The 15,839-nt window shown below is 35.2% G+C and overlaps 1 protein-coding gene across 1 annotated transcript; it reads right to left on the bottom strand.

Annotated features, from left to right (window-relative positions):
• Window positions 1-845: 845 nt before the first annotated feature.
• LOC112905593 lies at window positions 846-1,784 on the bottom strand. The gene has a single exon (XM_025978293.1). The coding sequence runs from the start codon at window positions 1,782-1,784 to the stop codon at window positions 846-848; it is 939 nt and encodes a 312-aa protein (XP_025834078.1).
• Window positions 1,785-15,839: the final 14,055 nt, after the last annotated feature.

Here is a 15,839-nt window from a genome sequence, read left to right as displayed (position 1 = left end):
TAAGGACAAATAAAACATTATTTAGTCAATTTTCTTTCATTTCAATTTTCAATTATGAAATAAAACACAAACAATGAAAAAACAATTGACTATAGAGTTGCTCAGTGCACGTAGTGGAAGTCGGGGGGATTCCCCGCGCGACATGTATGAAGTTCATACTATGAATCTGTTCATAACAGTCGACACAGGCCGCCGCGCCGCCGCTATGTTAAGCTTCGAGCTCCGATTAAAACCTTCGATTTAAAGGTGTCGGAGCCGAAGTCGGAACCGAAGGTGTAATAATAATAATTGGAAGTTCCGACTTAACGGAACCGGAGTCGAAGCTCCGTAACATCCCTGGTTTTAAATAATATGGAAGCGATATTGAAAAAACAGTAGTGTACGAAAATATATAAAAGTAAAACAAAAATGCTGGTATGCAAGGGAAGAAAAAGTAGGGAAATTGCAGATATAAAGATACAGACAAAAAATTAGAAGTAGTGGTTGATTTTCGGTATTTACGTAATCAGATAATTCAGGACGGAAGGAGCAGTAGGGATATAATGCAGAGGATAACGCGGTCGAGTCGCCTTCAGTAAAAAGAAGAAAAGATTCTGTACCTCACAAATGTATTAATAAGTCAACAACAAGCAAAGAATAGTTACACATGCACCACCACTCTTGCCTATCCTGAGGTAATCATAGTATTCCCCTAAACTAGAACCTCCTCTTAATTCCTGTTTCTGCTTCTAATACGTCTCTAACCATTCCTTTATGCCCGATAAGGTGTCTTACCAACCTATCTTGCTTATTTTTCTTCTTCTTCTTTCGAATCCGGCCATCTAGGGACCACGGAAAACAACTATTCATGATTTTCTTTTCTCTCTTGCTCTTATCCTCCAGTAGTCCTTCATCCTTTCGCTTTGTTGCTTTCGTCTTTCTTCTGTCCATACACCTCCTGTCTTCTTCTTTAGCTTAGCTTGAAAACCAACAAAGTTTTTAACCTTTGATCTGAATACCTCTCTGTTGTCCACATCCATCCTTGTTATCCCCATTTCCTCCAGGTCAGACTTGACCCCCTTGAACCATGGCATATGCGTTTTTGGGTTTTTATCAAAATAATCAAATAATTGTTTTGTTAGTCTATCATCATTCATTCTGCTCAAGTGTCCATAGAATGTTATTCTCCTCTTCCTCATTGTGTCCGTTATTCTTTCTGTTTTCTCGTATAGTTCCCTGTTACTTTTGAGTTTCCATTTACCATCTTCATAGTTTGGTCCGAGGATTTTTCGAATTACCTTCCTTTCCTTCTTCTCGAGTTCATCTAACTGTTTGGCTGTGTTCATCGCCAGGCATTCAGAAGCGTATAAGCCTTCTGGTTTAATCACAGTGTCGTAATGTTTCAGTTTCGTATTTCGAGAGATGGACTTTTTATTATAGACATTTTTTGTCAAATGGAACGCGGTTTCCATTTTTCTTGTTCTTGCCATGTTGGCTTCTTTATCTAATCCATTCGATTGGATTATTTCTCCAAGGTATTTGAATTTTGCGACTTTCTTTATTTTCCCGTATATAGTTTCAAGGAATTTGGGGCCTTGCTCAACATTTGTCATGTATTCTGTTTTCTCGAAAGATATGAGGAGCCCTGCTCTTTCAGCTGTTTCCTTTAGGATATTAATTTGCTTTACTGCGTCTTCGTAGCTAACAGCCAAGATCGCTAGATCATCTGCAAATGCCAAACAATCGAACTCCAGACCGTCTTTCTTTCTTCCTATCTTGACTTTCTGTATTCCTTCTGTTTCCATTTTTTTCCTCCATTCTCTCATAATTTTTTCAAGTGTACAGTTAAACAGTAGTGGTGATAGTCCATCCCCTTGTCTTACTCCTGTCTTGATTTCGAAGGGTTCTGAAATTTCTCCTAGAAATTTCATTTTTGATTTTGTGTCAGTAAGAGTTTGCTTAGTAATAGCCAATGTCTTCCTGTCAGCGCCAAATTCTTCCAAGGTATTGAAAAGGGTCTCCCTGTCTACGGAATCATATGCCTTCTTAAAATCCACGAATGTTATGNTTCCCAAGGAAATATTGTTTGCAAGATAGTTAGTTTCAAATTTATGACCTCTATAAAAAGTTAATACCGAACATTTTTCATTGTCCAGTTAATAATTACATCTAAATCCTTCTGTAGATTAGATTGATCAAGAGGGGATTTTATTATAGAAGAAATAAGAAATATATTTTTGGAAGTGATAATCTAAACATGTTCCACTCATTTAAAATATTGTTCAGATAAAATCTTTGCCTAGAGAAACACTTGTTGATAATAATAGGTAATTATCCGTCTATTTACGCTTTAACGAATGCATTTAGTTATCCTTGCAACACGCATCCTGAGAGATCCTTATCAGTATTATTTACCCAAGCGCTGGGTGAGTTCCCTCTTAGCATGTGAGCACGTTTACGAATAAACGCATATGCGCTGGCGTTGGTTTGTGTGTGTAAATGGTGTAACCGTACACGCAGACATGTATGCGCTTGCAGATGCAAATGCTGAGCCGCCTTTACTTCGTGTAGTGCACACAAATGTTGTTTATGTGTTTTGGATGCTTAGTATGCAGTCGGTGAACTGCACGAGGTAATAATATACCTGACATTGAAATATCAATATACCTTGGTAAAAATAAATATAAACACACCGTACAGCGCACAATACGTACAGGTATACATATAATACGTACGATCTGGTGTTTAACCTTCTATTCAGATTTATTCCACAAGTTTAAATGGTATATTACGGGGTCCGATCGAATATTAATTGTATGTTTTAGTAATTTATAAGAGAGACCATTCCTTTTTAGGTTTTTAGATTACTCCCCGTATTTATATCAATGTTGTGATAAATAAATGTCTACTTCGTTCCGTTCTTACCAGTTACTGATAAATGCATGATATTGAACGTTTTCTTCTTGATCAATAATATGATTTTTTTTAACCCCGGCCTCACTCGTTATTAACTGCGTGACCTTACAAATATATATGTCGGAATCATAACCAACGCGAATCGGCTATGTATTATGTATTATGCAGGAATAGGGTTGAACCTTTAAGCATCAATATCGACCACCGATGATAAATGACGAAAAGAAGGCGATGGAACTGCGTTAACAACAATTTAAATATGTACCTATCTGTATCCTCTCGAAGCTAGCACTAAAGGATGGTTAAAAAACTATAATTTGGGTTTCTCATAAACCATGTATAAGTTTCAGACGAAAAAGTATAAGATATATGTATGAAATATGATCATAGAAAGAAGAAAATTATAAATTACTATTACCGAAATGTCAACGTTCCTTCCAGGTAAGATATGTAGGTGAACCGGCCTAAGTGATGAACCAAGATGATAACCACACAGGAGGGTGTAACCCCTCAAGATATTCAGGTGCTTGTATCAATCTTCAAGGGCCTTGATTCCTCAATGTGTTCTTTAGAGTCTTTAGGGTTAACGTAAGCATCATTTTGGATAACCGAATAGGTTAATATCAATCAATATCGATTGAGAAGTGAGCTAAATGTGCTAAAGGTTGTCCTGTTCCATTAAGATTGAGGGCAGTTTTGCAATCTACGCCACAACCGGGCAAACTTTAACTTCGTAGGAGCCGCTACCTGAGGTTAGTTTGGGTCACTCCATACCCTCCAATGAGTACCAGACAGTAAGCAGTAATGACCCATATTGCTTTCTCTTTTTCTTCTTCCTACCGAGCGGCATGGCCTAGAGGTCTAGTCCATTGCTTAGCATTCGGGAGGACGCCGGTTCGATTCCGGGTCCGTCTGCCTTGGTCCAAGTTTTTCTGTGGTTTCCTTGGATTACTTAGGCAAATGCTGAGGCAGTAATATTCCACAAATAATCTTTCACTCTCTTCTGTCTTCATTTCGACCGTCTCATCTTTCTCACCCGAACCACCACCCACCCATTCCCACGATTCCTGAAAGCAGGCTGAAGAGGGCCTTCCGCCCTACCTTCCGGCATAGTCCGGAGGGACTGCCCACCCACCAGCATTACTGGTTGATGGGAATGAAACACCCAAAAGTTAACAAAAGTTAGTTCTTCTCTCTTGCACTCCCATATCAAGCCCCTTCATCTCGTAGACGAGTGAATCCTCTCTCGCAACTTAAATAATACCTACGAAAATTTTCTAATGATCGTCCCGTAGCTCAGGGGCAGCATGTAGGACTACGGTCGCAACGCTATTGGGTTCGGCTGTGAAAGAGGGCACTCACCTACGAAACGGAAGGGATACGAAAAGGAAAGAATCATCTCACTCGCACTTGCAGGAGCAATGAGGAGCTTCTTGGCTCTATCTAAGGAGCCCTCTGGAGTCAAAAGAGTTAAAGAGTTTACCCGGCTCTGATCTACGTCACTGCTGTCCAAATCCTTAGTATGGACACAATTCCTGATTCCTTATCGGCAGTGCCGTCGCCAGGGAGGAAGGACATGGGCCTGGTTAGAGGTCCTTTTAGGTTTAGCATTATTAAAGCGCCAGGTACGAATCATTACATCATCTTTGATAAAATGAGAAAGTGACTTTCTTAAAGCGACTGAATAATCAGATTAATAAAATGTCGTGATGAGCACCACACACGCAAACACCATCGAGTTAGTCTGGTAATAGCAAAATAAGTTTATTTATTTTTTCAGTTCGTTCACTTTCAACTGCCCGTCTACATACATATGTTAACATACATACATTACATGAATGCATACACATATAAGAACAATTTAATGGCGATGACCTTGGATTAAATGGATGAGCTAATGCACTACATGGTGCATGTTTGCAACAAGTCAACGATCGTGTTTAGTCAAGACTGCGAACGAACAAAAACGTCACTTTCCGAAAATTTAATTGCAATTAAGTGCGCGGTAATAATGTTTAACGACATAATATCCGCTATAAAAAGTCTAGATCAGTAAACACTGTCTGTATGTCAAGTCACTAATCAGTAATTATGCAAAGGAAATCTATAAGAGTGCTAATTCGTTTAGTAAATTGTAAGGCGTGAGCTATAAACTATTTGAAATCAAAACTTAACTACAATTTTTATATGGAAATAAGAAAGAAACTCTTGAAGCAAAATTCATAAGACTGTTACTTCTTGCATTTGCATTTTCAAAACATGAAAACAAATACAAAATTTTAATTATAAATACAAATTTTCTAGTAATCCACAATCGTTTTTATTGCTTTTTCAGGTGGAAGAATAGCTTCCATTTTTGTAGTTGTTAATTATTGTTAGATAAAAGAAAACATTATAAATAAATCTTCCTCTCCCATTATATTTTTCTTGGAGGAAACTCCAGAAAAGTAACAAGGCCAAATGAATGTGTCTTGTCTGATCGATTTCGATTAAATTTATTAATGTATTATTTAATTATACATACAATGTAGAAATCTTCCCGAAGTGAGTTTGTTTTAATATGAAATATTCTCAATTTTCACCCACTACACACTATCTCAAATTAATGAGGAAAAATTGTTGCTGTTGTCACACCCCCGCCGGGAATCGAACCCGGGCTCTTTGGCTTTACGCGCCAATGCTCTGACCACTAAGCTACGAGAGATGACAACAGCAACAACGACAAACCGTACTTATTAGGTCACAGATCCGTCGAACTAATGTATATGTTAGCGGAAATGTATGGNTTTAATTGTCTTCTTCTAGGCACTAGGGCTTTAAGAAAATATATTTGGCGAATATTAATCAATTTTAAAAATATCCCTTTTGGCAACTTTATTGAAATAGTCTTTCCAAATACCTCTAGAACCGTACCATCTGCATATTATTTTTTCAGGTAATTAGTTATACGTATACATATTATGCATATCTACATTACAAAAAGGAAGGGGCCCAACGCGGTTCCTTGTAGAACTCCTCACTATGATTAATAAATCTTACAAGCTGTTGCCAAAATAATACTGCAATTGCTATAATAGTATTTTATTGTACATCATCATCGGTTTGCAAGGTCACGCATATCGGAGTGCGCTAGGATTATGTGAACAGCATAGTAAACGCATTTAAATTCAACGGAACTAGTTTCTATGGTTTGGTTTGATGTGTCTATTCGCTTTTAAATTTTAAAAGTCAATTCATTGTCTATTGTTGAAGACTCCACTCTGTATATGTGGACAGTGAACTGAACTGCAGAAAAGCTGCAAATAATTTTTAGGCGGTTCAAAATAATGCATAAAACAACAGCGACTTTGGACGCTCCTCGTGCCTGTGACAAATTTATTTTTTGTCTGCAAACACGGACTCTTTAAATACGCTTCACACTGGAAAAAAGACATAAGTTGATTTATTTTTTCCATTCGAGTTTTTGATTTATTATTGTCGGTCGCGTTCAAACGAATACACGGGCCAAACGTTGTATTTCAGCAACCGTTGAACTTGAAGTAAATGGGGAATTGAGAAGGAAAGTATTGGCAAAAGCATCACATCGAACCCTGCGAATAATACATTTTCAGGCTATTTGTACGCTAGCCAAACTATCCAGTTAATCGAAATTTAATCGATTAATCATTTAATTTTTTAATAACGAATCAAGCAATCGGTTAATCGATCAATAAGAATAATATATTATTTAGATTATCCGGAAAAACTGATTAATCGAGATAGCAGATTAATCAAACAGTTCGTTAGACAAACAATAATCACTTGGAGATGATACATTTTTTTGATAACGTTGACCGCAGACCTAGGTATCATTTTAAAAATCCACAATTGTATTGTAATACGCGCCTCTGCACTTCCATTTATAACCGATCCCAGTACAACCGATATTTTAAAAAGATATGAACAACTGAATTAGTAGATTAGTAGGTTTCAAAAAGAGAGTCAAAGACGATTGTCTAGTCAAAGTAATCAATTATTACTTCGATCAAACCGAAGTTACACAGTAAAAGCAAAAGTTACCATAATATCAATAAATTATTGCCAGTATATCGCCATCTACTGATAATTACTGAAACCGTAGCACATATGATTCAATTTTTAAATGAACAGCTTCTCCGAAACTAAGGGTCTAATACTTTTTTCAGTTTGCTTTTGTTATTTTTCCTCTTAATTTTGCTTAAATTTTAACGTTTTGATTAGTCCCAAGCTAAAAAACTCTAAATTTTGAAGCTACGAGAAACTTTATTTAAACCTTAGCATCGCATAAAATCTACATTTCATTGTTCGTTTGTGGATGGTCATAGGTGCAGTTGACACATCTGCAAAACAACAATTAAATCCGTTTTCACGAATATGTTGGTATGCTACTGCATATGTACAATTATTGTATACGTGACTATTCGGAAGCTGTCGGTCGACAGAAATTAATTTTGCAAATTTAAGGTTTCACTGGCTTTGTCCGCCCACTATTCTAGTTATGGAAACCACTTCAAACAGGGTTTTGGAAAAACGGTACCTCTGTGCGAATCCACAATTAACCCTTTGTTATGTACTGCCGACTGCGGTAACTAGACAAAGACAAAGAGCCCTTTATATATCGCTAATTGGTCCATTTAATTACCGTGTCATGGTAGAACATTTCGCAAAAAAGAATCGGAATTCCAATTAACCAACGTCTATTCATCAATTAGCTGAGGAATGGTCAGAAAATTAGCTTCGCTGTTTATATACATAATTCGATTTAATTTCATAGTTTATTAGATAATACTGAAAGCAAGGATAATCATATCTACATAGGTACTATGAAAGTATTACAATGGAACCACATTTCAGATAAAAGTACTTAAAATCAATCAATCAATCATCAGATTTCATTAATAAGGCCAAATGTTCAGTAAACCGTTATTTGTTAGAGGTCGCTAACCAGTAAGTAATTATTGCATTGACTTCAATACTACAATAAATTGGGACAAAGCCCCAAGTACTTTTGTGGAGTAATAATTAAACCAGTTTGATGTTTGGTCAATTTCACCACTGCTTGGTATTATCGTACATAAAAGAAAAAACTAAGGGAAATTTATAAAAAGGGAACTTTGAAGGAAAAATTCGTTCCGAATACGTGTCATTAAAATAATTCTGAAAATGACGCCATTTGGAAATATTAATTTTATAATGATGAAAAGACCATCTTCCTAAAGTAATGCTTGATATCCAGACTTTATTTAGTTTTAAATAAAATGGAAGCGATATTGACAAAACAGTACTGTATGAAAATAAATAAAAGTAAAACAAAAATTAGAAGAAGTTGCTAATTTTTGGTATGTAGGAAGTCAGATAAGTCAGGACGGAAGGAGTAGTAGGGATATAAAGCAGAAGATAGCGCAGGATCGAGTCGCCTTCAATAAAAAGAAGTCACTTCTGTGCGAACGGTTAATTTAGAAATTCGAAAAATGTTGTTAAAGGTGTATGTTTGGAGCACGGCGACAGTGGGCGCGGCGGAAAAGAAGTGTTCGAAATGTGGTGTTACAGGCGAATGATAAAGATACCGTGGATAGAGGGGTATTAGAAAGAGTAAGAGAACAAAGGACTCTATGGAAGTCAATAAGAAATAGGCGAGATAGGTTAGTAGGACACCTTCTGAGGCATGAAGGTATAGTCAGAGATATTAGAGGCAGAAACAGAAGTTAGGAGAGGTAGAGGTAGACCTAGATTAGATTACTGTTGGCAAATAGTTATGGATGTGGGTTGTTCTAGTTTTAAGGAAATGCATAGATTAGCTCAGGACAGGAAAGAGTGGAGATGCGTGTCCAACCAGTCTTAAGTACTGACGACCTTATGATGACGATTAGGACTTGACAGTCTCGGTCTAGGATTGTTTCTCCTTCGTCTTAAGTGAATTTCAGTACACCGCAGTATTGGCGAAACGTCAGAAAAATGACTCCATTGGTGTTCTTATGAATGCATTACATCTTAGTTCATTTTATATTGAAAGTGTAAATAGGTTGTAAAGATAATGTCATCAGACACGTGTAGTACGACTGCAAAAAAATTGATTGTAGCCAACTTTAAAATAATCTTTACAACCTTCTTGGGTGAGGTTTAGTTGTTACGTTGTAGCATAATAGATAACTTGATGATTTTCTTAAAATGTTTAAAAGCTGAAAGTAACCAGAATTTAAAATTTAATAGTTGCATGGAGTATTACATTCCGACAACGTGCATGGCATTCGGTGGTTACAAAGTTCAATAAAAATGCAAATCCAAAGTAATTTCTTGCCAGCCTGCTGCCTTCCAAGTGTTTAAGCAAATGAGTTTTCGTACTAAGTTTTGCTTTTATTTCTGGTTCGTCTGTTTAGTGCTTTCGTAATACAATGGTGCAGATGCCGAGATTACTGAAGTAAAAATTTCCTAAAATTTCCGTATTTTTAGTTTCCGCTTTAATGTCTTTAGACGTATAACGATTAGACTTAAAACGAACGTACTCAACAATTTTTAGTTGGCAACGTCAATAAAAGAGAGTATCAAAATATAAAGAAACATCAAGAACGTTAAGTTTTTTAACCAGCAATTTATCAGAAATGTGGATCAGATTTCAAATTTATTAGTTAAGTTAAGTAGATTGTTTCGATTAATATAATGCTAATAAGTTGATTATCATCAAGCAATTGGCAGTATGTCGTCATCTTTAGATATTTACTCCAAACTGAATGAATTTTTCTATTATATATGAAAATAAATAATAATATAGAATGTTTTTAGATAAGTACTTCAACAACGTTGTGATTTTCAGTTGTTAAACAAAATTGAGAATAAAAGGCAGAAGCAGTGGTAACATTGCTTATACGCTAGGTACCAACCATGGTTCGTCCGAAAGAAGAAAAGTCACTATACTGCAAATTTGTATGCCAGGCGGGCCACCTAAAATAGTTGAAAAATGAATAGAGAGGGGAATCCCTAAACAGTGCTTAAATAGGACGTTTTCTAGTCAATAACTTAGCACTGTAGTCAGAATGTAAGAATCTATACGAATCGATTTCTCAATCATTACAATCGATCAAAAATTAACCTTAATATCCTAATGAGTATCGGTCAACTTTGACGTCCAATGATGGAAAAAATAGCTACGCAATCGAGAGGCATCCCACTGCTATTGCTACTGAAATACTACCTATATATACTTAGAAACACCCCTTCCATTCATATCTGCAATAATCTCAGATGGCTTATCTCGAAGAACAAACTTGCACTATAGTTATTTTTCTTCTTTTAGAGCTTTATAATTACTTTAGAAACATGTTTGATAATTAATAACAATGAACGTAAGACCAACATAGAGAGAAATAAATTTCTGCAAACTGCAGCCTATAATTCCGTTAGTTTTTCTCTTGGCAGAGGGAAACGTTTAAAGTTTAAATTATAACAGTGTAAGTAAACATTTTATACGTTTCGTTTCGGGCCAAGTCTCCATGAAACATTTTATGTATTCCTTTAATGATGTACCTACACGAAACTATAAACCCAAAATATTAAACTACTCTTTCCGCCTCGACTGCGCCAAAGTAGCTCGACATACTTTTAATGCCTTCTTAGAGTTACAGGGATGTTTTTATTGCTTCGGCGGTTCTTATCTAAAAACTCCTTAAACGAGGACGGAGCCATGTTATTCTATGTCCCCGTGTACACACAATACATGACCACAGAAACGTACGTCTATACCTCGTTTCGTATATTACAGCGCAATCCCTCCGAATGTTGTTACTAATTGATTTAGTTAAAGATAATGGGAAAATGTACACGAAAGAGATAAAAACGGGCAAAATCAGGAAAAATAATCCCTCAACTTAACTAACTGGAATGCAAAAAAATCAATAAGAACTGCATTAAACTATGTAAGGAACAATAATAAGTAGTTTAGCTTAGTAGATTAGTTGAGCAAAAAAGAAAACTGCTGAAATATATACGTACAGAAAAACAAAAAATATATAGAAAATATTCGTTTCAAGAATCTGTCAGAATGTTGGAAGCATTAATAAAAAGGATCCATGAGTAGAAGTGGAGTTATGCTTGACCGTTTGGTTAACGATGCACGGAATCGCGGAATCTTTGCTTACTTTAAATGGTTTAAATGAAGTTCGCATATCCTTCAAAATTAGGTGCTTTATGGTAGTAAATGTGGATGCTGAGGAGAGAAATCCCGTCATGAGATACACAATCTTTGTAAAATTAAAATTATATAATCAGCCCTGTGGAAATTAAAACTATTTCTTATTTCACAAGGTAAATTTTTTGTAATGATACAAGGGTTTGTAGTTCTCGTGTTTTTCTGATTTGATTTACTTGTACATATGGTAAGTAACTTTTTGACCAGCACGATGGGTTCCGATTTGACTATATATCAAATATTTACCAACCATCTAACTCTTATTTTAAGTAATGTAAAATTTTTAGATATCGTAGGGGATATTAAGGACAAAAATAAAACGTCTGCATGATAGTAACTGGCTTTTGAACGTGCAGGTGATTTATTTATGGTCTCCTCATTAAAAATATCTTTTCAACTACTTTCTAAAAGTTGCCCCTGATGTAAGAAAAAAGTTTGAGATAGGCTATTTGGTCAGAGTGAAACATACTGAAGGGTTCCCTATATTTACATTCGGAATAAAATAAAAGAAAACATTAAAACAATAGATACAAATTAACTTGGGTTGTATTCACCACTCACGAGTTTCCTAAGCATATCGTTATCTTCTACATGAATAATTTCATCAAATAACTAAACAAATGTAGCGATTTTTGAATGAAATTCTTTCAACCCGAAAATGAGAAATTTAAAGCAAGATTTTGAACTAAATAATTCAAATAATACGTTTTTAACCATAGTAATATGTAAATGCCTGTAGTATTCATTCATAATCATAACGCTACATACATATCCGTGACTTTTCCGGACTGTCTGCTCTGGACTATTATACATTTTCGCAATAGATACAAATAAACGTGTTTGTGATATACACCACACGTAATAGTGGAAGGCCAACTGGCAAAAATTACAATAATAAGATATTCATAGTGGACGCGTCAAGGTTTGGGAACATAAGTACCTAACACGCTACTAATTGCCAAAAAGGTGAACTAGTTTTCCGTCATGGAACTACCTGAAAAAAGTGAACGTTGTCGCCTCAATCGCCACCTAACCTTAAAGAATCGCTTCGCACCGTCGCTGCCAGCGCAATTCATAATAATATTACATAATCGCTTTTGCATAACGTTCATCTGCAATGCTGCAATTAATTCAACGACTCAGTGACAGTAATTACGCATAAATATTAATTTCTATTCTACGCATACGAGCCAACACGAAATATGTATGTGTATTCGTGATTGCGTGTCACTGGTTCACATTTGATTTGTATATTCGTGAGACTATTAACGGTAACATGTAATGTGTAATTATACTGAACGCAATTTCGCACATAAATACAAAATGATGTCTGTTAACATTTTTTTATTATATTCCAAACAAACTAGTAGACGGAAGCATAAATTATCTGCGATAAAAGGAAATCAATATCAATATAGGTATGTATTATAATAAAATGGTAGCTAAGTATTTTCCGTCACAGGTTGACGCTAAAAGTGACCAGAACATATTTTAATAAAATATTACCAATTTATACATTCATCATTGCAGACTTGACCCTAATATTATGTAGTTAAAATTACCACGACATTCTCTATGGGAATAAAATTTACAAATATATTAATTAATTATAAATTCTCGACATATACAAAATGTTATAAATGGCAGAAGTTCCGCATAACATTACAGAATCTTACAGAATCGCAATCTAGTTATAATGAAAAACTTTTAGTTTCTTCGTATCTTAATCCTAATAAAACAACCTTTTTTTCATGTTTAATTTCCGCGATATTAGACACACACATCTTTTAATTTTGATACATCCGACCGATACCNTTTAAATACAAAATGCAAATACTTTTTTGATTCGTTATTTTAAATGTAAAATACAAAATAGATTTCCCTTTTGTATTTTAAATGCTAAATGCAAAATACGTATTTTCAAAATACTTTCAAATAAATACTTTTTTACTATTTAGTTTGCTACATTCACTTAAGTAAGTATAAAATGCTTTTTAAGAAAACCTTGCAGGCATATTCCCACTTTTTAAATATTGCCGTTTTTCTATAGGTACTAATAGTGGTGTTTGCATTATATCACCAGCTGGGAAGATAGAGTATGATTCTTCTATATGCTTTTTTATTTACCTTTGTCACCTGTTTTAATTTGAAAAAAGACACTGACGCCAAAATAGTTTGTTTATCGTAAAATATCAGAGCCAAAATAGGATTGTCGCGATATTTAGAAAAGGAGAAAAAGAATAGGAGAGAAATTGCAACCCAAACTGTATGAAACTGAAAGCCTCTTCAGAATAAACTAATATGTTATTAGAATATAATGTTTTAGCTCAAATTGGAATCACATTAATCTACCATGATCAAAACCTTTAAGTAAATTTACCACGGATTCATATTACGCTAAAAGTGACCAGAACATATTTTAATAAAATATTACCAATTTATACATTCATCATTGCAGACTTGACCCTAATATTATGTAGTTAAAATTACCACGACATTCTCTATGGGAATAAAATTTACAAATATATTAATTAATTATAAATTCTCGACATATACAAAATGTTATAAATGGCAGAAGTTCCGCATAACATTACAGAATCTTACAGAATCGCAATCTAGTTATAATGAAAAACTTTTAGTTTCTTCGTATCTTAATCCTAATAAAACAACCTTTTTTTCATGTTTAATTTCCGCGATATTAGACACACACATCTTTTAATTTTGATACATCCGACCGATACCAAATAATAATAAATAACATTCCATTTTTGTTTAATTCATTTTTGCCGGTAGATATAAACAAGCAAACAAAAACAGTTTCATCCTCTTCTATCAGTGGCTCGTGGGTTTGCTTTTTATTGTTAATTTATAATAAGGGGACGGTCTTAAAACCGTTACTTTTACGAAGAAATATATAGCACACCCAGGAGAATAACCGACGGAGGAAATTGAATGTTAGCTGAGACCAACCCACGTCTACCTATACCTACTAGACACCGACATACCTAAATGTGATGGAAACAGGGGAGTCAAATTAAATTCGACCGAGCCAATTTAAAAGACGTTTCTGTAAATTTGACTTTAAACAAAAATATTCGGTGCTGAAGAATTCATGAGTATGTGACTGGGAAGGGAAGATTAAACATTTGCAACAGTGATTTCTTTTCGTATATTCTCAGCCGATGGGTAAAGTAAAACCGGTCGTCAAATTAATAAATAAAATAGTAAAAGTGGACTACTACAATCAAGTGTACCTACATATTATGAGGTCTTGAATAAAACTCGACTGAATACGTATACAAAAATGTTATATTATTAAAAATTATGTGCAGTAATGGTTACTTTTGTAAACATAAATGAATATAGGCGTTATCTTAACGCGAATAGTTAGTTTGAAAGCGGAAATGCAGGGAAAAAAAATAGAAGGTACTCGGCAATTCTTCAAAGAGCTTTTCAAAACAAAAAAGAGTCATGCTAACGTTAGTCATTGTTGTGACCCACATCCATGACCTATTAAGCTTGCTCATAGAGCCGTTGGGTTGTACCAGCACCGCGAGACGGGTGTTGTCATGGATTAGAACAGAGCCGGGCAAACTCGGATCTTTTGCATCCCGAGTGATCCTCAAGGTTAACCAAGTGGATCCTCATTGATCCTGCGAGTGCGAGTGAGATGATTCTTTCCTTTTCTTATCCCTTCCATTTCGTAGATGAGTCCCCTCTTCCATAGCCAAACCCAATAGTTTTGCGAACGTAGTAACGAAAATTATTATTTAAGTTGCGAGAGTGGCTTCGCTCGTCTACGGGATGAAGGGGCTTGATATGGGAGTGGAGGGGAGAAGAAAAAGACAAAACAAAATTATTCATTACTGCTTACTCTCTCGTACTCATTGAAGGGTATGGAGTGACTCAAACTAAACTCATGTAGCGGCTCCTGCGACGTTAAAGTTTGCCCGGCTCTGGATTAGAACAATAAATTCTAGTAATCAGCACGATATGATCGGATTAGACTACACATCAAATATTTACCATCAATCTATCATCATCATAACGTCGTCAGTCTTAAGACTAATTGGCCACGCACCTCCACATATTGAGCTAATCTTCATATTTCCCTAAAACTAGAACAACCCACATCCATCTTTAGCACGTTTATCTTCTACATGAAGAACTCGTCATAAACCTAGCAAATGTAACGACTAAATTTGACTTAAATTCTTTCAACCCAAAAAAGAGAAATTTAAAGCATGGCTTTTGTTTTCAGTGGCTCTCCGACCTAGAACCGAATAACTTCTACCTTTCCCGTTTCCAGACTCTCGTTTTACCAAATTCTCGACTGACGGAATTATAGAAACACTCGTTAATAAGTAGTACTGACGAGTGTTTTTACGATTATAATTTACCTGTAGAGGTTGGTACACAAAGGCAACGAAACGTCCTAAAAGAAACCTACGTCAGCATCTTGCATTTATTCTTCTACCTGGTCCTCTACTGATTAGATAAGAATCTAATATCTTGTATAAGAATTATTGTGGCGGATTTGCTAAAAACTATAAGTTTCCATGTGAATAATTATTGTGTACCTAGAGGATACACATATAATGTAGTTTATAAGGTTGACGAATCGGAAATTTAAAACGTCACAAAAAACCAAAGTTGAAGAACTAGCACTAAAACGTAAACAGTAGAAATTTGTAAGTTGCGAAAAGTTCGTGTACATTGTCGTATATAGTATTAAACGAAAGGC

This window comes from Agrilus planipennis, unplaced genomic scaffold (assembly GCF_000699045.2).
Source record: "Agrilus planipennis isolate EAB-ADULT unplaced genomic scaffold, Apla_2.0 scaffold65, whole genome shotgun sequence".
Classification (NCBI taxonomy): domain Eukaryota; kingdom Metazoa; phylum Arthropoda; class Insecta; order Coleoptera; family Buprestidae; genus Agrilus; species Agrilus planipennis.
This window is presented reverse-complemented; position numbering and strand designations above follow the sequence as displayed.

What these genes read in the sequence shown, in the direction of transcription:
- LOC112905593 (XM_025978293.1), bottom strand. Translation starts at nt 1,784, where the DNA reads ATGGAAACAGAAGGAATACAGAAAGTCAAGATAGGAAGAAAGAAAGAC.